Source organism: Entelurus aequoreus, linkage group LG08 (genome assembly GCF_033978785.1).
Source record: "Entelurus aequoreus isolate RoL-2023_Sb linkage group LG08, RoL_Eaeq_v1.1, whole genome shotgun sequence".
In the NCBI taxonomy this organism is placed as follows: Eukaryota; Metazoa; Chordata; class Actinopteri; order Syngnathiformes; family Syngnathidae; genus Entelurus; species Entelurus aequoreus.
In genome coordinates, this window is record NC_084738.1 from 50681846 (window position 1) to 50708621 (window position 26776).

At 41.4% G+C, this 26776-nt stretch overlaps 1 protein-coding gene across 1 annotated transcript in view; it reads right to left on the reverse strand.

The window, feature by feature from the left end:
* Nucleotides 1-7433: 7433 nt before the first annotated feature.
* The window catches only part of LOC133656401 (gamma-aminobutyric acid type B receptor subunit 1-like), a 501080-nt gene continuing 481737 nt past the window's right edge, over nucleotides 7434-26776 (reverse strand). Inside the window, exons 11-13 of the mRNA XM_062057486.1 lie at nucleotides 18521-18586; nucleotides 14769-14960; nucleotides 7434-7442 (exon numbers count right to left, since the gene is read on the reverse strand). Coding sequence (XP_061913470.1) covers nucleotides 7434-7442; nucleotides 14769-14960; nucleotides 18521-18586 — 267 coding nt within the window. The remainder of the gene's footprint in view (nucleotides 7443-14768; nucleotides 14961-18520; nucleotides 18587-26776) is intronic.

The window sequence follows — 26776 nt, forward strand, 5'->3', positions numbered from 1 at the left end:
TAGATCCATAAACAGTGCTGCCGCACATTTTTTACTATCTATTGCATTGGTAATTTCTTCTGTAATTTCAATTAAAGCCATTGAAGTTGAAACATTAGCTCTGTATCCATATTGGTTCTCTTCGAGTATTCTATTTTTCTTTGTGAAACTCTCTAATCTGTTATTGAACAGTTTTTCAATGATTTTAGAAAATTGTGGAAGTTCTGTTGTGTAGGACTAGATGTTACAATCCCCTAATGCATACTTGAGACACCTATGCGACTTTGTGGGATGGTCAAGTGAGTGAAGGCATCCTCTTGGTTATCAAGTGGGCGCCCCCCTTCGTCAGTGTTTCGCTGATAGGCCCACGACACCTCCAGAGGGTTCAGCAGTGAGTCCCAGCGTCCCAGGATCACTCCCTAGATGCCATCACTCACTTGAAAGCCCAGGTGGAGTCCGTTCGCTTGACCCACAGCCACTGACTCCCCTTTTCAGCTGCTTTTGAGAGGTCTTTCACTGCCTGCCGGTGGGCCTTCCCTCGCACTCCCATTTCCCTGAGGAGCCTGGATGTTGAGGTGGCCACGAACCCTCTGCAGCCTACTTCCACTGGGCGTACCCTCGCTTTCCAGCCTTGTTGTTGCGCATCGGCTGCAAGCTCAGTGTACCTCAACTTCTTGCACTCGTAGGCCTCCTCCATTGCACTCTCCCAGGGCACCGTGAGCTCTATGATGTACACGAGCCTGAGCGAAGCTGACCACAGAACAAGATCTGGCCGCAGGTTGGTGGACGCAATCTCAACTGGGAAGCAGAGTCTCTGGCCCAGGTCTGCCAGCAGTTTCCAGTCCCGTGCCCCGCCTAGCTGCCCAGTGTCTAGTCTTGTGGGGGTGAGGTTGGCTTGACCCTCGCCCTCCCGGACAAATGTTGTTGCTTGCCAACGGGATGACGAGGGAGGAAGGGCATTGACACTTGTCCGTCGACTTTCCAGCACTGCTGCAAGACACTTTAGCACCTGGTTGTGCCGCCAGGTGTAATGGCCTTGGGTGAGGCTGGTCTTGCAGCCCACCAGGATGTGCTTTAGTGTTGCTGGACTCGGACACAGAGGGCATGTGGGGTCTTCACCATACCACTGGCTGAGGTTTTTTGGAGAAGGCAGGACATCGTAGGCAGCCCTGATGGTAAAGCTCGCCCTGAATGCCTCAATCTCCCACAGCTCTTTCCAGGAGATCTTCCTCTTCTCTACTCCTTCCCATGTCATCCACTGCCCTTGTTTTGCCTGCGCCACAGCTTGTGCGCACCTTCTTGCTTCCTCTTCCCGACGTATCTCCTGGACCACCAGCTTGCGTCTCTGAGATGGAGTGGCCTTGCTCCAGGCTGGTGTACTGGCCCCAAGGCCAAAAACCACTCCTCCCCTGCTGTACTCGGCCCACAATGTCTCTGTGCCTGAGTGCTGCTTTAGCCTGCTCAGTTGCAGCCAGTGGGGTCAACTTCCTCCCAGTAGCCAGGATGGGGGAAGCTTGGGCTACAAATGGATCACCCGAATCCAGTAGCATCATCTCCAGTCTGACTTTGCCGCACTTGAACTCCTCTGAGAGAGTGGAAATGGGCAGTTCTAACATTCCTTTGCCGCAGAGTCCAATACTGCTGAGGTACCTGGGAAGGCCAAGCCACTTCCTTGCATATGAGCTAACCAGTCTCTCCAGCTTTTCCACCTTAGAGAGCGGGACTTCATAGCGGTTAGTGGCCACAATAGGCGTGGAAGTAGTCCATACTGCATGCACCAGAGCTTCAGCTTGCCAGGAAGCAGGGTTCTGTCGATGTTCTCCAGACCGCTGGCTACCTCCTTCCTGAGCTGATCTACCTGCTCTTTGTCTTTGAGGGAGGCATCATACCAATGACCCAGGGACTTCACAGGCTTCTCGGAGATTGTTGGAATAGGTTCCTCACCAATGTGAAAGCGGTGGTGTGACAGTTTCCCCTTGTCAATAGAGATGCTTCTGGACTTGCTTGGCTTGATCTTGATGCGAGCCAGCTCGACGTTCTCTTGGAGCTTTCTTAGAAGCCGTACAGTGCAAGCCTTGGTTGTGGTGAGTGTTGTGAGGTCATCCATGTAGGCTCTGACAGGCGGCAGCCTCAGGCCAGGTCTTATTAGCTGTCCCCCAACCACCCATCGCGATGCCCGGATGATCACCTCCATGGCCATGGTGAAGGCCAGCGGGGAGATGGTGCAGCCAGGTGTTGCCATGCTGTGGTGTACTCGGCAGTTGTCACGCATAGCTGGACATCCTGGAAGTAGGCCTTGACAAGGGTTGTGAGAGCTGCTGGGACCCTGAAGTAGTCAAAGGCTGTCCACAGGAGGTTGTGAGGGACTGAGCCAAAGGCATTGGCGAGATCCAGGGAAACCACATAAAGGTCTGTTCTCTCCTTTTTGGCGACCTGGATCTGATGCCAGATGACACTAGCATGTTCCATGCAACCGGGGAAGCCTGAGATGCCTGCTTTCTGGATTGATGTATCAATCAGGTTGTTTCTTTGCAGGTATCCTGCCAGCCTATGAGCAACCACGCTGAAGAATATTTTCCCTCGACATTTAGAAGGCTGATCTGGCGGAATTGGCCGATTTCTGATGAGTCCTTTTCCTTGGGGATAAGGATTCCCCCGGCTCTTCGCCAGGAAGTTGGTATCTCCTTCTTTTGCCACACGACTCTCATCAGCTTCCAGAGGAAGCGCAGGACATCTGGTGCGTTTTTGTAGAGCCTGTATGGAACTCCGTTGGGACCTGGAGCTGATGCGGCCCTTGCTCTACGCACCGTTTTGTCTACTTCACTCCATCTGGGTAGGCTGATGTCTAGATCGTGCTCTGGTGGATTGACTGGTGGCATGTCAGGTGGGAGTGTAACCTCTTCATGGTGTCGGTCGTCTGTGCTGGATTTTTGCAGATGTTCTTCCAACAAGGCAAGAAAGGGTGCCTAAAGAAGGGTCAACAGGGAACTCGCATCGACAGCTACTTTCTGAGAAGCAGGTCGAGTCAGTCGACTGAAGTTCAGCAGCAGGACAAAACCCACAGTCTGCAGGACATCAACACCCCTGTCCCTGAGGAGGCAGAACTAGGCACGGGAGAACAACCTGAACCCAACCCACTACGACCTGCAACGGAAAAGAAGATCCAGGGGCGAAGGCCATTTGTCAAGTGGCCAAAATCCTGCGACAGGACACTGTGGAAGGAGGTCAACACTGATCTCTGCAACATCATAGAAGGGATCAGAGGCACCGCCATGAAGAAGTTGGAGAGAATGGGGGATCTAATCTATGTCTATGGAGTGGAACGGTTTGGAGTGGTCGAAGGAAAACGATCTGCTCCGTCAATCCCCACTAAGTCCAGAAGACAGACAGAAATAGACCGCCTAGTCAAAGAGAGGAGACAGCTGAAGAAGCAATGGAGGAAGGTCTATAATTTGTAATGATGCGGGTATAAATCAGGCATGTGATTTGACCACAATCTTCTTTCGTGTATCGTCTTCATATGTCCATCTTCGTGTCGTGTAGCCACTCCCTCGTCTCAGGTCCCACTTGGAAGAGGCCCTCCTCTGAAGGTGGTCTATGCCGGGGACAGGTGGTGATGATGTGGTCGGCAGTCTGCTCAGGCTCCCCGCACTCACACGCTGCACTGTCTGTTAGGCCCCATTTCTTCATGGACGCTTTGAAGCAACCAACCCCTGTGTGAAGGCGGTTCAGGAGGGTCCATTGCCGGCGAGGTAGATCTTCTCCCTCCACGCCACCTCCAGGATCCTGGATGTAATGGTGTAGGCGTGTCTGTCCTGCTAACTCCCACTCCTGCTTCCATTCCGCTGCCAGCCAGGCTTTGGTTGTCAGATCCTGCGGGATGGAAATAAGCATCTCTTGTGCGGCCTGATTGTATGGGTGGCGGGACTTGAGTCTGCTTGGAGGTGTTGCCATGGTGGTGGTTTCATGGAGGATGTGCCAGCTGTGTTCCTGGGCTTTCCTTGCCAGGGCGAGGGTAGCAGCCTCTCGCCGTAGGCCGGCTGGCGCTATCCCTGCTAGGACTGGCAGGTAGAACACGGGGGTGGGTTTCAGGCAGCCACTTATGATCCGGAGGGCATTGTTGATGGCCGTATCGACCTTCTTGGCATGTGGGCTTCTACACCAGGTTGGGGCACAGTACTCAGCTGCAGACCACAATGAAAAAGACTGAAAAAATTTCCGGGGGTCTGGGGGACGAAGGCCCCCAGCCAGGTCCAGGGCGGTGCCCTGGTGGGGGGACAAGGGGGGCAACGCCCCCAGAAACTCCTGGTTTTTCACCAATTTAACATGCTAAAATTAACAAAGACAGCACCATTTGAAGAAAATATTTTAGTGTTTAAAGACATGAAAACATTAATAGAACATACATAACCCAATTATAATAATGAATAACTGTATATGGTTTAGTCCCAACAGTATTTAGTCACTAATATTTACATCTTGTGTTCATTTCACATCCACAGCACTGATCAGTGTTATTATCTACAGTTTATTTACAGTATTACCACATTACTTCAGTTCACTTCACACGTTAGCTTTCTCAGAGAGCCCTAACATGAGCCTTCCTTGCAAATTTCTGAGCAGCCTGCATTTTCCTTTTGGTCTCTGCTTTTGTAGCTTCTTTTTTGGATTTTTGGATAAATATAACAAAATACCAAACGTAAACATTTCATTCTTTTCGCCAAAATAGGATATACATTTATGAAAATAATTAAACATGTTTAGTATTGTTTACTCATATTTCAAAATAGGAAATAATAATAATGTGAGGACACTGACATATTGCATGAAACAAGTGTGAAAATATTTACCTTCAAGATTGTTACACCACTGACAATAGTTTCAAGAAACTACATAAGAACTTAATATTACAAAATAGTATTATTTGCAAATTTATTTTAAATAAATTGTTAACTGGATTCAATAATGCAACTCTTTGAATTTCTGTAATTTCATAATACATTTTCACGTGGCTTTTTATTTTTAGAAAAACCCATTTATATTTCGCAAAGCAATAATTGATTAATATTTAAAACAAACATGCGTATTTTGCAAGCAAATATTTTTTTTAGCTTACCTCATTATTAACAACCCTGTCTGCAACTGAAGTGGGTTGTGGGTGGATCTTTCCTCTCCATGTCACTTTCGGTTGACATCCAAAAGTACCAGCTAGTGAAAAGTTGGTTTTCCTTGCTTCAAGTTGTTTCATATGTTTTTGGCGTTTCGCATGTACTTCCAAAGCCTTGAAACCTCGTGATCCATAGTCAATATTATCATGACACCACGTGCACAAAACCTTTCCGGGACGATCGATTTTCAGAATAAAATCACCGAACAAAGTCGTAACTTCCTTCTTCCCAACAGTATCAGTGATTTCCCTTTCCATCCAGTCCCATCGAAACTTATTTTTGACATGTTTATCAATTTCTTTTACTCGTAAAGCGTCCTTTCTCTCGAGAACCGACATCCTTTACATATGGAAAATGGCGTTATTAACGTCATCATTCATAACAGATGTCCTGATTGGTCACAAGGAACATATCGACCAATTAACTACGGCGTAATATAAACTACGTCTCGAACGTTGATTTAGGGTCGGAAAAAAAAACGGAAAAACGGAAGATAATTTTTTTTTTCCCCGAGTTTAAAAAAGACGGAATTCCGACTTTAGACGGAAAAATCACATGCCTAAAAAATGGAAAAAAAAATTTATTTGAAAATTTAGTGGGTGTGGCTCATTTACTGGTGCGGTTTATAGTCTGGAAAATACGGTATGTGAAGTTACCCGTGTGTAGGAGAGATGCGTTTAATGTTTAGAAAATAGCTTTTGTAAATGTTACCATGTCACTTGGTCCCGAAGGCAGCTTCAACACTGAAAATGTCACAGTGTGGGCTTCTTTAAAAAAACAAAAACAAAAAAAAACTAGAAAATGTCAACCTCTCTACTAGCTTCTTTTTCCTCTTGGCTCCATTCTGTTACGATTCAATTTTTTATCTTGAACCGATAAGTTGATTCCGACCCCGCAGGATTCTGGCTGAAAGAAGGGATTCCACTAAAAATGTCAGCGTCTACTCCAGAAGTTGCATTCTCTTATGTATTTTTTGCAGTGTAATATTGTTCAGAAACTATAGCAGTGCAGTGTTGGTAAATGAGAGATCATCATCACACAGCCACGAGGAAGTGAGGATGTGGTTGCAATGCAGTTGACATGCACGTTTGAGCCCTGCTCAGGAACAATTTTGATTCCCAAAAATTACAACGATTGGCCAACATGTGCGGAGAAGTGCTGGGGAGTGGACAAAGTTAATAGGGCCGTGCATAATTTGAAGGGCATGTGCCCCTCGCTTGAAAATGAGCATTAGAAAACCGATCGCTGCACGCTTTCAAAACGTTGGGGTGGTGTGGATAGTAGGGGGTCCTGGAGGGAAGATGTTGGTGCACAAGTGTCTGAGAAAGTACAGTTGTACTTCTGGATATGAGTTTAATTGTTGCTGTGACATAGCTCGTACTTTAAAGTTAAAGTTAAAGTACCAATGATTGTCACACACACACTAGGTGTGGTGAGATTATCCTCTGCATTTGACCCATCACCCTCACCCCCTGGGAGGTGAGGGGAGCAGTGAGCAGTAATTTTTGGTGATTTAACCCCCAATTCCAACCCTTGATGCTGAGTGCCAAGCAGGGAGGTAATGTGTCCCATTTTTATGGTCTTTGGTATGACTCGGCCGGGGTTTGAACCACTAACCACTAGGCCACTTGTATTACGAAACAGCGTTGCTCATTGAAATGAATTAAAATCTTTTTATTTCCCCCCCAAAATATCATGGTTTTAGGATGAGACATGCCTTTAAAAAGAAAAACAAACTTTTAGATAAGAAATATTGTATTAAAAACAGTACAATACATTGTACTACAAGCTGCTACAGTAGTTTTATAAAGTAATGTAATACTAATGTACAGCAATTACCTTGAACATTACTTCAACAGTATCTCTTTCAAACTGCTTAACCATCAATCACACCATGAGCAGCTTCTTCATACTTTTATGGATAAATGTCCGTAGATTAAATCGTATTTTAATGACCTTGGCAGGTATAATTGGCTGCTTCTGCTTCCGTATGATACAGAATAGCAGAGCTAGTTAGCTAGCTAGTTCAAATTGATTCACGCTCGGTCATGTTGTTTAATGACTTATTTCTTCAATTAAATGAATATCATACACAACTTCTTCTCAGCACTGTCATTCTCACTCACTTTCTTCGTCCCCATGGTTTGAAAAAAAGTAAGACGGATTTTTTGCCATTACCTATTGCTAACAAGTAAGACCAGATTTTTTGGTCGGTTCTTACGGGGTTCAACTTTTGCAAAGGTAAAAAAACCGCAGAACATTAATATTTATTTAAAGCATTCTCTTTCACAACAACTATAAACACACAGACAGAGTTAAAAAAAACAGTTTTTAACCGTGGGCCATTAGGATATGGAAACTGTCCCATTAGCTTACACTGTTTTTCTACTCTTGCACTGCTGTTCATACTGAAATTTACTGTGCGTTCCGGGCTATAGAGCGCATCGGTATTCAAGTTTAGAAGAAATAAAAAAACATTTTTTAAACCCTATATACCTATAGGTTTTTTTTATGTTTTTTTTTTTACTATTTGTTTATATTCTTTTTTTTGTATTAGTATTATAATTATAATTACTTTTATTGATTTATTTGCTAATATTAGTATTACTCTTGTTTGTTTTGTTTTTGTTTTTTTGCTGTTTTTCTCTATTTTGAGGTGGGGGCGGGGGTGGCATCGTTGGGATATAAACAAAAAAAATATTTTGACATTTAGGGCAGACAATAGATGTATGATGTATGCAAATATGATGTAATGAATGTCTGATGCTGGATGTCAATACAAATTAAATAAATAAAAAATAAAAATACAAGAAATATATATTAGCAATGCCACAAAACACAATTTTAGATATTCAGCACTGTACTGTTATCTGGCGGCTAACGTTGATAGTGCAACCCCCCAATTTGTCACGTTTCATGTGTCAGGTAAATCGCGACAATTGGGGCCAAATGATTCCCTTCTACTATAACAGAGAAGCCTCCTGTAATACAGTCATGTTCTCTTGTTTGGTGACAATCAAGCACTCTATTACATTTCATTCTAATCTAACCATTATCATTTCCACTTTATATCAGTCTCAAGATAACCCACAGATACAAACCTTATTTACATATTGGATATGTCAAGCAAGCCTCTCAGGACCTTTTAAATTAAAGCTCCATTAGCAACCTATTATGTATGCAGATTATGTAGAAAACACCCATGGCGTACACGATTCATGAGCAATCCAGCTGCCTGAATGAAAAAAAACAACATACAACCAAAAAGTCATATCTTAGGACCATTTCTCACTGTGAGAATGTCATTACACTAGAGAAAACAAAGGCGGCATGCAGCTGGAGAAGTAATGATCCATGCATTGGCTTTGTACACACATGGGAAGCCACTGATGTGTATATCTTGTGTGTTATTATGCTTTATTGTCTCAGATCACTACACAGGAAAACACTACAACAATGACAAAAACAAGATTTTATAAGGCCGCTAGTCGCCACACACAAATATCACAATTGACTTTAGTCTGCTTCCTTTCTGAAGTCTCCGAACATAGTAAATCAAAACGTCTTTTTTTTTGCTATCATTTAATACCAATGCATTTCCTCACACCCTTCCGAAACGCAACAAATTCAGTTGTTAAATTTCCACATACAGATGGTTCAGCACTTCTAAAAGCCCATTATTGAAAAAAAAGACCGTTATAGCCTTCATTTCATAGTCTGAAGGAGAACAGAACTTCGACATGCCAGATGGTTGATTCCTAAAATGTAGCTTGGAAAGAGCTTGTGGAAAATGCTCAGAAAGTAGCAAGTCGGTTTTTTTGAAGGCTTTAAAGGGATTTGACTAACGGGGTTGAGTGTCGTGACAAATGTCCTCCATTACAAAATCCTTTCTTTTCAAAACATCAATACAGTGAAACTTTTTTCTTTGCCCAAATTTTGCCCCAGTTTTTATATAACTGCTATCGTCTGGCCAAACATTGTGCATAACAAACTTTGTTTGACAGTGTATTATTGTGCCAAATTGAGAACCCAAACGAAAAAGAAAAACAATCCTACATGTTAGTGACTCAGTCTCTGTGCTTTTTTGCCAAATAACTCACCAGAAAGTTTTGTGCCTCCTCTTCGATAAAGAAGGTAAGAAAAAATGTGAAACTCAAAAAAAGAACTTGAAGAAAAGTTCAAAGGTGGCATCCCTTGGCCATTTTGGCCAATTGGAAGATGCTGGCAGCCATTTAAGGTACCTCAAAAGCTGCTGCAAATGAGCTGAGGCTACTCAGACTTTTGTGGTTTTGGACTAAATTGCAAACTGGACAACCTCTTGGAGACGCTGTCCACGCTGCATGGCAAAGTATGATGAATTTGTGGACCAAATATAGACAATTATAGTAAAAAGTTCAAATTTGTTTTGGCTCGCTCATACATAAACGACAGCGTATGTACTAGAGTTGATGGACAGTTATGCGTTTGTTCCAGCTGGCCGGGACGTTTTCTCCGGTTTATTTTGGGTAAGCACGCCATTTATGTCGAAATAGAATAACTCCAAGTTCCACATTTACAGTGTCAAAGTCACGTCAACCTCACTCTCTTGGCGTCTGTCTGCTTCAATGTTTTACCCTCTGTTTGTTTCTTTAAGCAGCAGCTCATCCTCCATACAGTACAGGACAAACGTTTGGACACACCTTCTCATTCAATGGGTTTTCCTTATTTTCATGACTATTTACATTGTAGATTGTCACTGAAGGCATCAAAACTATGAATGAACAGATGTGGAGTTATGTACTTAACAAAATAAGGTGAAATAACTAAAAACATGTTTTATATTCTAGTTTCTTCAAAATAGCCACTCTTTTCTCTGATTACTGTTTGGCACACTCTTGGCATTCTCTCGATGAGGTAGTCTTCAAGAGGTAGTCACCTGAAAGGGTTTTCACTTCACAGGTGTCATAGTTTTGATGCCTTCAGTGACAATCTACAAATAGTCATGAAAATAAAGAAAACGCATTGAAATGATAAGGTGTGTCCAAACTTTGGGCCTGTACTGTATATTCAACTTCAAAAAGATAAGGTTATGAATCCTCATTTGTCCAAAAATAGTCATCTTAATTGTTTATTACCAAGTCTGCCATGATTAGAAAACACTCGCGTTTGTCTCCGGAAATACGAACAAACATTTGTTGCCGGAAGTCGGAAGTGTGCTGCTATGGAAACAGAAATACATGCGCTAAGAAAATGAGTTCAGGTAAGCTTAAAATTACAAAATTCGGCAAATATTCTACATTTCATATTACGAACGTTTCTGTTACTACATTATATAGCTACTTGCAGTGTGTATAAAAAATGTTGACTAAGGGTTTTGAAATTGTTTTGAAGGGCTTCGAAGGCTACAACGGTGATTTCCATTAGCCACCTTTTCCAAGCGTTTTTTTAATCATCTTTAAAATCCTATTAAAAAAGACATGTTTTCTTGTCTCTAATAATGATTGTAAACGATAAGCAAAAAAAAAAAAAAAAAGTGCAGTTCCCCTTCAAGGAATTTTGTGATTTCAAACAGTGAGTGCACAACAGGGCTAGTCACAGTGTGTCTGTGTGTAAGCAGGGCGGCTGTGTAAGTAGAAGGACAGTTCAGCTATCGTATATTCCGGACTATAAACTGCTACTTTTTTCTTTTTTCCCGAGCTTTGAACCCGGCGCATTATACAAAGTTGTGGCTAATCTATGGATTTTTCTTTCCTAACGGCTATATTATGGACAGGATTAAGCAAATAAATCAAACAATATACTAAAATTATTCACTTTAAGAAACTGTTCAAACTCACAGTATTTTAAAAAGTACCACGTAGAATAATGCTGATAACTGAGCCTTATTAAAAAAGGAAACCATTCTTTTTCATCTCATATAAGATATCAATGACTTTTCTGTTTTGTTTGATCAACTGTTGTGTTACAGACACCAGTTAAAACAATTAAGGTATTTAAATAAACATTTACAAAATCAACCTATATTAATTTATCATTTCACAACGTACCGGTACATACTGTACCTGAGGATTATAGTCCAGTGCAGGTAATATATGAAAATAAAACGTTTTCTTTTAGAATTTAGTGGGGGCGGTTTATATGCCGGTGCAGTTTATAGTCTAGACTATACAGTAGTTGTTGTTGTTTTGGCTTTGTTATTAAAGAGATAGTTGATCCGTCACTCCTTCATTATGTTTATTTGATAAACAGTACTACAGTGGTCACCAACCTTTCAAGCTCAAGATCCCTGGTCTCAGTCATGAACCAATATATGATGTGTTATTATCATCATTAGTCAATGTCAACATTTTGTCTGTCATTTTGTCTTTTGCCGTTTTTCCAATTTTCACCCTTTTTTTTGTTGCTTTGTTTATTTTGTGTACGCAGTGTTTAAGGGCCAATGACAAACGGGTGACAGGCCGCAGATGGCACAAAAAGCCGTACTTTTGGAGCAATGTTCACAAACTCTCTCTGGCTTGTTAACCTCCTGTCCCAAGAGAACCATCTTGATCGTGTTTGAGAGGAGAGTTGTTCGATGTTATATGCTGGAAAAGGTTTGATGTGTGGCAACAGTCCGCCTTAATGTGCTGTGAAAGCTCAATGATTTACTTTTGTATTATGGATGTCATGCAACGCACATTTATGTGCCTGTTGGTCACTCCGGGTGGGAAGTGCACTGACGTCATAATGCATTGATTTTTCTAATATTTATGTGGGACTTGAGTACCAAAAGATCGACTTGTCAATCCAGATCAACGAGTTGGCAACTACTGTGTTCAAAGTGCACACACTTTTACTAAAATATGGACATTTGTCGAGGCTGGATCCCATTATTGATATTTACATTGTTTCTTATAGAAAAATGTGCTTCCATTTACAAATATTTCTATTTACCAACCCACTTAAGTTCGTAAATCGTGATTCCACTGTATTCAAATTATGAATAAGAACTCCTACTTCGTGGACGTTCGCTTATTGCGGCTGGGTTTTGAATCACTTATTAGCAATAAACGATGCACGACTTTACTTAATATTTATCTATTTCCAGTGCATCCGGTCCCTGGTTTATATTGTTTCATATTATGCTGTTTTGTTGTTGTGATGGATAAGTTACCTAAAATTTTACTTTTGATCTCAGCGGTTTGGTCTGTAAATAGAATATTCGCTCGATAACGAGTTATGTGCACATGGTGGAAGACTATGTAGCTACACTGACAATCAATTATCTGTAATGATCAGAGCAACTTGTCTATCCATTTTCTATGGCAGCAACAGAGACTACTACAGAATGAAGAAAGATTAGGAATCTCACATGGATGAGTTGAAGTCATGAAAGCATTGCTCATAGACAGCATTGACGAGAAGATAGTAAAAGACAAAAAAACAAGTATGGAAGACAAACAACCATTGTTGAAATTCTAGGGAACTGCAAGGACTATCTCCCATGAAAGAAAATAACCGAAGGCAAGTCATTGTACTCACTCAAATAAGGAAAAAACAACTCTTTGATTTGAAGGCTATCAACCTAACCTGACCAGCTCTTGTAAATAGTTAAGGTGTGACATAGGGTTATACGGTATACCGGTACTAGTATAGTATCACTGTACTAATGAATAAAAAATTGTACTATACTCTGATTGAAAAGTACCTGTTCCCATTTTTTGTCCCTTTTTTTTTTTTAACGGGCATGACGGCGCGCCGTCATGTCATGACATTGCTGGGTTTACGAGCAGAGGACCGTGTTTGGCAGCACACGATCACGGAGCACTTACAAGCAGACAGTGTATAGACAGAAAAGGGAGAATGGACGCATTTTAGTCTAAAAACGGACGATAAAGGTGAAGCTATAACACTGAAACGCCCTCAGGAAGAGGTGCTTTAAGACATGGTTAGCAGCTAACATCCATCTGGAGTCTGCAGTGTTTTAGCTACTTCTAAATCACTAATCCTCGCCTCCATGGCGACGAATAAAGTATGTTTCTTAAAAGTATCATCCCTGCAGGACGAGTAATAGCTAAACATGCTTCACTACACACCGTAAGAGGATACCACAGCTCACCGGCAACACCCATAACAAAAGCTAACGCGCCTGAACGTAAACATATGCCATGGTTGGATCTATACCTGACATCCACTGTAATGATACCAAGTACAATAGCGTATCTAGTCGATACTACGATTACATCAATATTTTTTACCGTCACAAAATCTTTTTTCCTTTTTTAAAAATTCATATATTGTTTACAAACTCAGGAAATATGTCCCTGGACACATGAGGTCTTAAATTATGACAAATGTATGATCCTGTAACTACCGTAATTTCCGGACTATAAGCCGCTACTTTTTCCCCTCGTTCTGGTCCATGCGGCTTATACAACAGTGCGGCTTATTTACGGCCTGTTCTTCTCCGACACAGACGAAGAGGATTTCGGTGGTTTTAGTACGCAGGAGGAAGACAATGAAACAATGATTAAAGACTGACTTTTCATATACCGGTAGGCTGGTTATTTTGATAACGTACAGGCGAGCACATTGTATTACTTTGCACCGTTGTATTATTTGTACTCTGCACGAATGCTGTTCGCCATGTCAAAGATGTGAAAGTTTGATTGAATGATTGAAAGATTTATTGTTAATAAATGGGACGCTTTGCGTTCCCAAACAGTCATCTCTGTCCCGACAATCCCCTCCGTGGTAGCAGGAACCCCTATATAGTGCGGTAATTACACATCAAAACCCTGCGGCTTATAGTCGGGTGCGGCTTATATATGGAGCAATCTGTATTTTCCCCTAAATTTAGCTGGTGCGGCTTATAGTCAGGTGCGGCTTATAGTCCGGAAATTAAGGTAATTGGTATTGGATCGATATCTAAATTTGTGGTATCATCCAAAACTAAAGTAAAGTATCCAAAGAACAAAAGAATAAGTGATTATTACATGTTAACAGAAGTGTAGATCGAACATGTTGAAACGGAAAATAACCAAATATTAACAGCAAATTAACAAGTGGATTCATAATCCATTTTTACAGCTTGTCCTTTACAATTTTGACAAAATAATAGAATGAGAAATGACACAATATGTTACTGCATACTTCAGCAGACTAATTAGGAGCCTTTTTTTGCTTGCTTACTATTAAAAAAAAGTTGTCTAGTATGTTTACTATTTTATTTCAGGCCAAAATTGTTCTTCGATTGCAATAAGAAACATGTTTAATGTACTGTAAGATTTTTTGTCAAAATAAAGCCGATAATGCATTTTTTGTGGTCCCCTTTATTTAGAGAAGTATCGAAATATATTTTGGTACCAATACCGGTACCAAAATATTGGTATCGGGTCAACCATAGTGTGACATGAACTCAAGAAGATTTACGAGAGTTAAGTTGATCAAGCGTCCTCCACAAATCGCTTACCTTTTTCAAGTGCAGCCTTACAAACGTCCGAAAGAACCTAACATTTACAATATTTGTATCATTGTGGTCGGAATAAGAAATGATTTAACAAAAAATCATGATTAGAATTTGTTGTATTATTTTGGTTTTATCACATAATGATAATTATGCAACGCACCCCTTTTCAGCTGCAACAATATGATAACTCTTACCAGGTTGGAAGCTCCTCGCACAGTTTCTGGATTGAGCATGACGATCTCAGTGGTCACATGACCTTCCACAGCTTCTGCCATTTGCTCCACTGTACAGTTGATGGAAGGGTCCTTAATTTTAAACCAGTTGTCTGCGTACCAGCCAATGAGGAACCACACGTATTTCTTTCCATACAGCTTTTCCTTGTAGACCTGCAGAGGGACAGAGCTTCAGTGGGAGGGACAGCATATGACTCATGCGCAACTGTGATGGGAATTAATTTCTATTTAGGGGAGGGCGACACAAGCTGGGCAGTAGATTTTATACTCTCCCTTTCCCCTTGTCTTAGCCCTAAACACTTAGTTTTGCATGTTCACGTCAATCAAGTGGTGTGCAATTACTCCGTCAGGTAAGGGCCCTCGAAACGAGCTCGGTTACCTCCAGATTTGGATTGAGCCGAATCCGAATTCTCCCTCTTACGCCTTCCCCCGTTGTTTTACCGTCCTCCTTGGCCCTGAAAATTGAGTGCCATGGAGAAATGTTGTAAATACGCCCCGAGGAATTTGGATGTCGCTTGAGCCTCGCTACGTCATCAACCCTCGCAGTGACGTAACGCAGATGCGACAAATGTTTGTTTACTCTCAAGATGCCGTTGCACGTGATGTTTGCTTGGGATCTTTTTATTTTCTTATTTCCTCTCTACTTTAAGAAGAAGACAGTTCAGAAGACAATGATTTCCGTGAAATATCTAAATGCTGGCGCAACATCTTACGGTATGTAAAATGTGTTTTATGCAGTGAAATTATTATATGTAAGCTTGAGCTAGGTTTTATGAAATCCACTATTTAACTTATTTCATCCATTTTTTTAACTCATACTCTTGTGATTCATTTGTTAGCAGTATAGCACTCAATATCTAGGGAGGTACCCGAGCTCACTTTGTTTTGAGGGCTAACACTTGGCCACTTGATTGACATGAACACGCTAAACCAAGTGTTTAGGGCTAAGACAAGGGGAAAGGCAGAGTATTCCGATTGGGCCTTTGTCTATTTACTTAGTATGCTATGTTCTGAATATAACAGATGATTCTGATTGCACTTTGACTGTTCAATTAAATAATTCATATTTAAAAAATATTTTTTAATGTTATTGGGTTTTGCAGTACTAACCGCCAAAATCTCCACTTGAGAGAATAATTTATATGCCCTTGGGTTCTCTTTTATTGCTTCAAATGCCAAGCATTGTTAAGGTACTTTATTATAACATTTCAAAAACCCATCAGATTTTACAGAGGCCTTAAAAATGACAAGGACTGCAGAGTATTCCTGTGCGTATTCTGTGCATTCTACCTAAAATGTATTTAGTTGAAAATCCAACTTGAAGGATAGCCACGGCAATGTTAATTTTCTACAAATTGTCTACACGTACAAACATAATAGCTGGAGCTCTATTGTTGTTGTTGTGCCTGCCCTTACAATACCTTATTAGTCCATTAATTAATTGTTTAGATGTTGATCAGGTGTGTTCTATGACACAGATTTTGGAATAATGGTGTCCTGTGATAACATTCACTGACTTTATACTACCATTCAACTACAGTCAACCCTGTCTATAGCAACCAATCAAGGGTAACAGCAAAGTGTCCACTAGAGAGAAGTAGGCAGCCACTTTAAACTTGCGGCCATCTTAATTTTTTCGGCCAATACCTTTAAATGTTTTTTTATCTTGCGTGTTAGATTGGGTAAGACAAATAGCACTTGTTGGGAAATCCTCATTCACACAGACACAAGAGCAGAGTTGACTAATAAATCGAATAACTTGATTCTTATCTGTTCGATCTTTACACATCCTGTTCAACTTTTATCTGGCATTTGTCTAAAAGTTTGATATCTTTCTAATAATATATATGTATATTTAAGAAATAAGTGTACTGTTACTGAAATTTGCAGCATTACTAGCCTAACAAAGGAACTAATTAGCATCGCTAACACCCACCTTTATAACAAACGCAGACAATCTCGAAAGGAGAATGAACCGAAAGGAAATAGCTGCTGCCTACTAATATTTTGAAAGTTTAGGGAAAGTGCTTGTTGGCACGGGCTTGTGTGCAGAAGTAAATGTAGTACATAGGGCACCGCCCATGTATGTGAATATCCCTAATAGGTATCAAGCGAGTGTCTTCATTTAATGCCGTTGCTTGCTATCTAGATCGGCTGAATAGATAGAACATGGCCGTCAAAGACATGGCGGTACCAAACGTGCGGTTACTTTGAATGCAGAGTGTGTCTGCCGAAGCTAACTGTCCACCAGTGTCGCCAGCCTTTTCAGGTAAGAAAAATTAAACATGATATTAGTGACCTTGAAAGGGAGTAAAAAACTATTCTGGGATGCAAAATAAGTGGCTGCGCTCAATTTCCGAACTTACTGTTGTCTTTGGAGTGCCTAAATGTGTTCATACAGAGAATTACGACAAAATACAGTGCGCTGCCAGTACCCAGCTGTAGCACTAAAGTGAGTGTGCATTAATGGGCTGTGTCTCAAATCCAGCACTTCCACCATTACTGGCTTGAATAGGTATACTGTGTCCAATTTGTCAGTGTAGTGCTGTCTCAAATCGATTAGCAGCATGTTTTTTTTTCTGTTTGTAACTTTCCACCGCGACCGGTTGCTCCTCAGATGACATTATTTCCAGTTTGTCCCTCCCCTTTCACTTTGTAGTCAACATAGCGACATTCACCGTTTTGGGTAATCTGAGTCGGACATGTGGGTACTGACAGCAGTACTTCTCAGTAGGAGTGTAATGGAGGCCAGCCAGTGTGGCTGGGCCATGTGTTCGGTAGTAAACCTCACTCCCAGAGGACTTTAAGAGTGTGATGGCTGCTGTGTTAGCGAGCCCAGGCTTTTAGCTCGGTTGATGGTCCCCTGCCTTTATCCCATTCGACACAGGGACGCGAACCCTGGTCGTCTGCATGAGAGGCGAGTGTGCTGCCCACCGAGCTAAAAGCTAACTCGGCGGCTAGCTTGAAGATTTCAGGGAGTGCGGTTTACTAACATACACATGGCGCATACTTATGTAATCAAATACGTTTGTGAGTGTAAGTATGAAAGTGCACAATTTGAGAAACCGCTATCGACCCTTATGACATCTTGGATACATACCGATGGGGAGGGAATAACTTACAATAACGTCGTCGGCTGAGGCACAACCAGTATCGGTGGAAAAACTGAAGAAGAAGAAACTGGTAAATAATGTGATTGTCATTTTTGTCAAGTTCGCAATGACAGTAATCGATTATGTGACAGAACTACTCAGTGTCTAGTGAGATCGGTAGGTTGTGAGTTCAAACCCCGGCCGAGTCTTACCAAAATCTATAAAAATGGGACCCATTACCTCCCTGCTTGGCACTCAGCATCAAGGGTTGGAATTGGGGGTTAAATCACCAACAATTATTCCCGGGCGCGGCCACCGCTGCTACCCACTGCTCCCCTCACCTCCCAGGGGGTGATCAAGGGTGATGGGTCAAATGCAGAGAATAATTTCGTAGTGTGTGTGTGACAATCATTGGTACTTTAACTTTAACTACATTACCAACATTTGCGAACTGAGGAATAAAGTACACTGTGAACACTGTATTCAACTGTACTGACAGAAGTATTGGATTTGAGATGCCGCCAAATGGCACAAAATACATGAACACTTTAATTTAATTATGAACTGGTAGTCTCATTCTAAATAAATACCATACAATAACATTATATTCCAAGCATTTACCTCACAAAAGACCTTCCTGGCTTCAGTCTCATAGAAGAGGCCAACAATGATTCGGGCATCTTGACGCTTAGGAATGTGAGAAAGAAAAGAACAGTCACCCACGGGGCTGGACATGAAAAGAACAGTATAACAGGATTCACAATCAGGATGTGGGGGACACAGGAGCCAACACAGCAGTAGTTCTTCTCTCCACTGGTGATAGTCATGCTGTTGCCATGGTTTCCATTCCACGAACTAATTAATCTTGTGCATTAAACTAGGCCGGCATGTGTGGCGAGGTCACTCTTAGGGGAACTGCACTTTTTTTTGGAACTTTGCCTATCATGCACAATCATTATGACAGACAAGAACACATCTTTTCTTTTTTTATGATTTTAAAGACGATAAAAAAACGCGGCTAACAGGAGTCACCGTTGTTGCCTTTAAAACCCTCAAAAAATATATAATATTATATATGCTATATATGTATATATAATGTAATGACAGACACGACCATAACAATATGTAGTATGTACAATATTTACCGTATTTTGGTATTTTTATGCGCAACCGGAACTAATCCTTCAGCGCATTTATTTCCGTTTCCATAGCAGCACACTTCCCACTTCCTGCAAGAAATGTGTTCCTACTCCAGAATTAATGCAGCACATCACCGTACACTACAGCACATGAAATGTGGGCTAATATTTTACAGATACTGTAATATGATTGTTCATGTTTTTTTCAGTACAAATTGGTGTTCTATCGAAGTGTTGTGCATTACAAACTCAAACACGTTTTGTGTTGTTGCAGAAGCTAGCTTATTTCTTGCCGTAGTTAGCTTTTACGGCTAATACCCAGTGGCGTGCGGTGAGGTTAATGTCTGGTGAGGCACGACTGCATCATCACAGTCAGATTTACAAACATATGAACCTGCAGTGCAGGTGTACCTAATGTCGTGTCCCTGTGGTCGTTCGCGGCTCCTGCAGCGCGAGCATTGTAGTTTTTGCACTTTTTGGCTTCTTGTTAAGTGACTTTTTTTGAGTGGATTCGGTCTTGATACGTGGAGGGTTTGGGTGTGGGCTTTGGTTGGTGTGGCGCTCCCGTCGGGCGGTGCATTCTGCGGCGGGAGTGTTAACCGGCACCAGGAGGCGGGGTTATGATACGAGCGTCACACAGTGTGTCTTGGCAGCAGATTAATGATCGCTCAGCACTAAAAATACGTTACACACATACAGTTGTTGACAAAATACACTGTACATTATATACCTCAGCTAACTAAACTATGGAAATGTATAATATAATTCATATAGCAATACAGTCTCACTGCACAGCAGGCCAGCAGTTAGCCGAGTCATTGCGCAATCCATGGTGAGGCACAAGTGCCTCAACTGGCTGCTGATCACCGCACCGTCTCCTCAGTATTTGAACGGCAAATGTGAAAATGAAAATAAAAATAATCTAAAACTGGTGAAGTTAAATGGAAAATAACTTTAGTATAATCACTGGATACATATAACAATTTAATATATATATATTTTTTTTAACTTTTTTTTTTCTTTCCATGATGGCAGGTGAGGCCCCGCCTCCCCTGCCTCTAGTGACGGCACGCCACTGCTAATACCGTAGCATTGCGATGTGTTACTACACTAGCAAATGAGCTTTTCAATGTTGGGTCTTACAATAACAATGTCGCAACAGCTTGGTTATTATACAGGTTATGGAACGTAAGTTAAGTATTGTTGACGGTTACATTTTTTTGGCAAACCGTCAAAAAGATATAGAGATATATTTAGGGGCAGGACACTTCACCTTTTCCCCCAATGCCGCTCACACTGGTGAATGAATGATGATTGATGGGTGGTGGTCTGAGGGGCCGTAGCCGCAAACTGGCTGCCACACTTCCATCAAGCTACCCCAGGGCAGCTGGGGCTACAAATGTAGCTTACCACCACCAGGTGTGAATGAATGATGGGTTCTCACTTCTCTGTGAAGCGCTTTAAGTCTCTAGAAAAGCGCTATATAAATTGAATCCATTATTATTATTATTATTATTATTATTATTATATCCGCTGACGTAATACTTCGGAAAAATGGCACAAATTGAGAAGATTCCAAATGGCTCGTTTGTAGGAAGTATAAAGAAGGCAATATTAGTTGAAAAAATCTCTGCAAAAATCTCATGGTTTGATTTAAATTTTTTGGGACCTACACAGATTCCAAATACACAAAAACAAAGTTTTGCATAATAGGTTCCGTTTAACTGGGGATATGATCAGGACGGTGGAAGTGAGACTTGGAAAACACTTTTCAATCCCATTGACCTTCCGTAGAGGAAGCAGAGACTGAGGACGCAAACACAGATATGTTCATCACTATGGCTGAGGTATCTAAATTACAGGTGGAGCAACTCAAAAGTTCCTCTGTTTCCATGATGGGGCCTTTGCTAAAACCTGTATTATCTGTGGGTGTAATGTGCCACTCCAGCAGCTGGAACTCAGCCAAGACTTGGCTTTAACTTGTTTGGAACTTAACTGCCATTCAGCATGCAGGAGAACTTTTGAATGGATACTACTGTAGTCGTAAAATTCCTCAGTGGCAAGGGTGAACGAGTTTCGCCATTAATTCCTCAAGACTCTGAATGTTATGGGACTGTCTGGTTGACAAGTGTTTTCAAACATTGCGTGGAAAATATCTCTGGATTGACCGGCTTGGGTGTTGTAATTTTTTAAGGGAAAGTATTATCCAGAGTGCTGTAGAGAAGAGTACAGGAAATACGGTTTACGTCCTGGTTGCACCCTTGCAAGGTGCATGTGAGTTTGTTTAACATGCCCCACATGCACTTTGTGGACTTGTAAAATACATTTAATTGTGTCCCTTGTGGTGCCTCCTATGGTGTGGTGAGGGCTGCTGCATGGGTGGCAAAGAGGTCTTGCTTCAGGTGGAGGAGTACAAATATCTCAGAGTCTTCATGCAAATGAGAGAAGCCTGGAATGTGCGCTTGACAGGTGGATCAGTGCAGCATCAACAGTGTAGCATACTGTTTGTTCACCAATGTAGTGAAGGGAGACCTGAGCCAGAAGCTCCCAACTTACTGGTCGATCGGGCCACGAGCTTTGGGTAATGCTTTAGGGTAATGACCGAAAGAGTAATATAAGCAGCTGAAATTCCTCTGCAAGATAGTTAGACTCTTAGAGATATTATGAGGAACTTGGTCAACCGGGATAAACTCGAATTAGAGGCACTGCTCCTTCACATCCAGAGGCCAGTTGAGGTGGCTTCAATCAATCAATCAATCAATCAATCAATCAATCAAGGTTTATTTGTATAGCACCTTACAAAATCACAATGTTGCACACAGTGCTTTAGAGGACCAATAAGTTAAAATCAAGTAAAACTACGCATATTAAAACAGTAAAAAACAAACACACAAAAATAAAAGATTTAATTCTGATGCCTGGGAATGCTCCGGGCATACCCAGCTGTGTGGAGGCCCCATGTGTAGACCTACCACATGCTAGACGGACAATGTCTCGAAGCTGGCCTGGGAACACACTGGCGTTTCTACAAAGTAACTGGAAGCCACAGACGGGTAATTATGGGCTTCCCGTATGGCTCCAGTGCATGGATGGATGCAGAACCCTCATGCTAACTGACTAATGTAATTTGACATCAACAAAATGAGCACTGATTTGTTTGTTATGTTCAGCCTGAGTGCAAGTAAACCAGTGGATTTTATTGGTCATGAGTCTTGTTGTGATGCAAGCCCTTTCTTTTTTTTTTCTTTTCATTTTGACTCAAAGACACATTGCAGTGACTGCTGGCCTGATCTCTTACAGATACATAAAGACAACACAGTATTTTTTTTCTAGATTATTTTCACAAATGCAGTATGTCAAAAGCAACCAGATAATTAGCTAAAGAAAACGCGTCACATTTAGTCTGGTGGTATTGGGGTCCAGCGGTCAACTGGTTGCCTTTGTGCTTTTATGGTAATTATTACATAACACTTATATCAATGAACTCAAGATCAGTGTGTGGCAAATTACTTTTAAAAAGCTATTAATTATAGTAATTTGTTACTAATCTTCAATATACATACCCCTTTACCTTGTAGGTGCGAAGGAACATTTTTATTTGTTTTGGGTATGTCTTGCTCTCCTGACTTTTGTGGTCATCAAACAATAAAAAAAAAAAAAGACTAATGAGACTTCTCTGACTTGCAAGATTAAGGTCCCATGGTGGCTTGGAGGTAATGTAGTTGTTTGTCTGTTAGTCAGCATCTTAACTGAAAACGTTATGGGCGGATATTCATCAAACTTTTAAAAAATATTTGAAATGGTAAAAGGGACAAGTCATTACATTTTTGGCGGTGATACAAATTATTTCTACAATGTTACCCTACGTTTATAGTGCTACAACTTCTGTGTATGTGTATGCTAGTGGCCCTGCAGACAGCAGACACAAATACAATGGATAGGGTTCATTCAGTTTATTTCATTCCGCTGTAGTTGGTTAAAGAAGTTAGGGCCATATTTTTACCAAACTTTCAGAAAATGTCCGAAATGGGATCACGAAAAAGTAATACCATGTTGGGGCTGATCTAGATGATTTCTATTAGGGTACTTAACATTCATGTCACAATTTTTGTTTGTCAAAAATGTCCTGTGTTTTATTCTAATGGTGATCAGAAAATTTAAGATAATATCTGTATAAAGTATCTATTCCTGTACTTACCTCTAATAATAAATCTGACCATTATAACAGTGTATTTTCTGTGAAAAACGTACACACTTGAATGAGGATTTAGTGCATTTATCAACCATAGCTAACATTTGCCTCAGCGATCACACGTGAGGAGGTTAAGCAAACAGCGAAACACCCCCACAGCCACATGGCTGCGGATTCACTGATCTGACGCTCACATGTTCTCATCACTGTCATGATGATGGAGGCAGAGTGAGACAGGCTGTACAGGCAGGAAAACACTATTTTTGGACATCGGGAGAAGTGCAGCACAGCTCTTAGGGTGTCTGAGATGCAAAATCCACAGCCTGGTTGTCAACATACGTGACAGCAGGACTTATCTGCTTTCATTAAAATAAAAGCTGCAAGCCCTCTTGCAGTATGATACACCAAAATATCTGCAACTCTGTTCTACTCATCATACAGTACATTCCAGAGAAGCTAATTTATGCATAGTTTAGCTTATGTTGAATGGGGGCCAGAATGCTGCAAAATACAATTTGGTGATCAAATGATTACATGGCATAGATTCAGTGAATTTTGGGCATTATCGAAAAAGGTAACAGTAATGATATTAACAATAATGATATTATCGAATTAATATTTAATTTGGTTACTTAAAGTTACTATAAATTGGTGCTCTTCATCATATTTTTTGTTCGGGGTGTAAAAACATACTCCACCAAATATAGTGGGGCATAGCTAACATCATAGTGGGGTTAGTGGGGCATAGAAAAGTTTGGGAGCAAATGAAATATTGGTGTTCATAATACAAGGACAATTTTGGCCCGCAGCTACAGAAAAATACAGTTATTTAATGACTGAATTCCTTAAGGCCCTGGATATTATTGGAAGTCAGAAACAGGACTTTTTGATTGGTAGACAGGGGCTGTGGTTCCCATTTTAAAGAAGGGTGACCGGAGAGTGTTTCAACTACAGGGAAAATCTGTTTTTGAGTGCTTGAGAGGAGTTACGGCCGGGGCCACCTTAATGCACGAGTTTACCTGGGCTGTGGCCCAGGGGCCCCCATCCTCTAATGGGCCGCCGATTTTGACGCCGGAATGCAATGATTGGTGTTCATAGCTGTCAATCACAGATAGCTCAGCTTCGTGTGGCGATTGTGTACGCTTTCTCTCGGCTGCATTGTTCTTTCCTACCGTTCCGAGCGAGGCGTGAGCACAGGTTGCTGGTGTGAGAGGCCAGTGTGCTGACTACTGAGTTAAAATCCTTGAGTCTCCCAAATCACCAGCACTGGTCTTGAAGTCTACTGGCTTCAGTTACGCTCACACAGACGTGCATGCGCCCGTTGCGAAGGATATGTGGATGATATTCTTGCATTGTCCTTCTGCCCGGATGCAGCTGAGATAGGCTCCAGCGCCCCCCGCGACCCCGAAGGGAATAAGCGGTAGAAAAATGGATGGATGGATGGATGTCCTTGTTCTGTTGAGTAAAATCAGGTTGTTTTTTTCAAACTGTGTTTTGTGCACAGGGGGTTAGGGCGATGAGTGTTGAGTTTGGGGTAAAGTTGTTAAGGTTTTGAGGGGGGCGGGGTCAAAAGCCCCTCAGCCCAGGCCTCACCCTTAGGTTAAGGCGGCTTTGGTTACGGCCCCTATTCAATCTTCAGGTACAGGAGGTGCAATGCAGTTTATGTCCCAGCTGTGGACATTGGACCAGCTCTGCATCCTTGCAAGGATGGCCGTTTGTCCAACATGTGCTTTATGGAACGCCTTTGACTGTGTCCCTTGCGGGGGGGGGGGGGGGGGGGGGGGGGTTCTAGAAACCATGGCATGCTACTACGTGAGCAGGAGCTTAGTTCGTATTGCCAGAAGGAAGCTGCTGACTGTAAACGTTAGCATCTGCCAAGGCTGCCCCTTTTCACCTGTTTTGTCATTGACAAACATTCTAGGCACAGCCACATCATTGAAGGAGATAGATCTCAGCCAGAAAAGAGTAGATGGCACCCTTTGGGTTGGGAGCTTGGTCTTGACCCAGGTGGAAACGTTTAATTACTAAGTACCACCGAAACAGTGGGAAGGTGGCAGCGCAAGATCTGAAGATGGATATGCCCAGAGTGTGCAATAATAAGGTGGCTGTACCGGTACACTGTGGTGAAGAGTAAGCTGAGCCGGTAGGTAAAGCTCTCAACTTGCAAGTGGCTTCTACGTTGCTATGAGGGATGGGAATTGAAAACCTGTTGTTATTCAGAACCTGTTCCCAGTGAATCAATTCCTAGGAATCGCTTGCCATTTTTCAAGCAATTCTCTTAACAATTCCGGCGGGCGTGAATAGCGTCATTACACAACGTGCGTAGTGACATAAATACAACAGGTAGTAACAAACACCGCCTATGATGTTAGCGCTTTTATTTGTTACATTGAAATGATTGACTTCTCATTTAGATGAAAATGGCGAGAGACAGCCTCGCTCCGAGGCTGGCAATACTCCCACCAGTTCTAGTCTGCCGCTAGACCAGGGGTCGGGAACCTTTTTGGCTGAGAGAGCCATGAAAGCCAAATATTTTAAAATGTATTTCCGTGAGAGCCATATAATATTTTTTAACACTGAATACAACTGAATGCGTGCATTTTTAAGTACGACCAACATCTTTAGAGTACAATAAGTCTCTTATTCTTTTTAATAACATTGTTATTCTGAAGCTAACCAATAATAAAAAAAATACTTCTTACCATTAATGCGACTTCTTGAACAGATGCGGTAGAAAACGGATGGATGGATTAAAATGCATGAGAATGTTTTATATTTTGAACGTTATTTTTAACACTGTGATTACCAGCGGAATTATTAATTACTTATCGTGTTAAATAGAATAGAAAGTACTTTATTGATTCATGGTGAAATTTAGCACCATTAAGCAATGTCAGCTAAGATTTATCTGAGAGCCAGATGCAGTCATCGAATGAGCCACATCTGGCTCGAGAGCCATAGGTTCCTACCCCTGCGCTAGACGAATGTCACCAAGCAGCGACTAAGTTTGTGGTTAAAATGTTGCATACATTTGCCACAGTAGACACTCCTTTTTTCGGTATGTGAAAGTTCAATTGTAGTGAAAGAAAAGTTGCATGTTTTCATCCCACCAGATTTTGACTCAGTCAATATACAGGTGAAACTCAAAAAAATTGACTGTCGCGTAAATTTCCATTTACGTCAGCAATTCAACTTCAAACATGGAACTAATATATGATTAAAGACTAAAAATACAAAACTCATTACATGCAAAGTGAAATATGTCAAGCCTTTATTTATTAGAATGTTGATGATCATGGCTTACAGTTTATAGACCCCAAATTTTCCAAAATTTTCAATTCAAAGTTTTCATAAGCTGTAAGCAATAATAATCAAAAATATAATAAATAAAAGCTTGACACATGTCACTTTGCATATAATGAGATTATATCACATGTTACTAAATGTTATGTTATGCATATGCAAAAGTGCAATATATTTATCTGTACAGTAATGTATTTATTTATATCTGCACCTTTTTACGTTTTTATCCTGCACTACCATGAG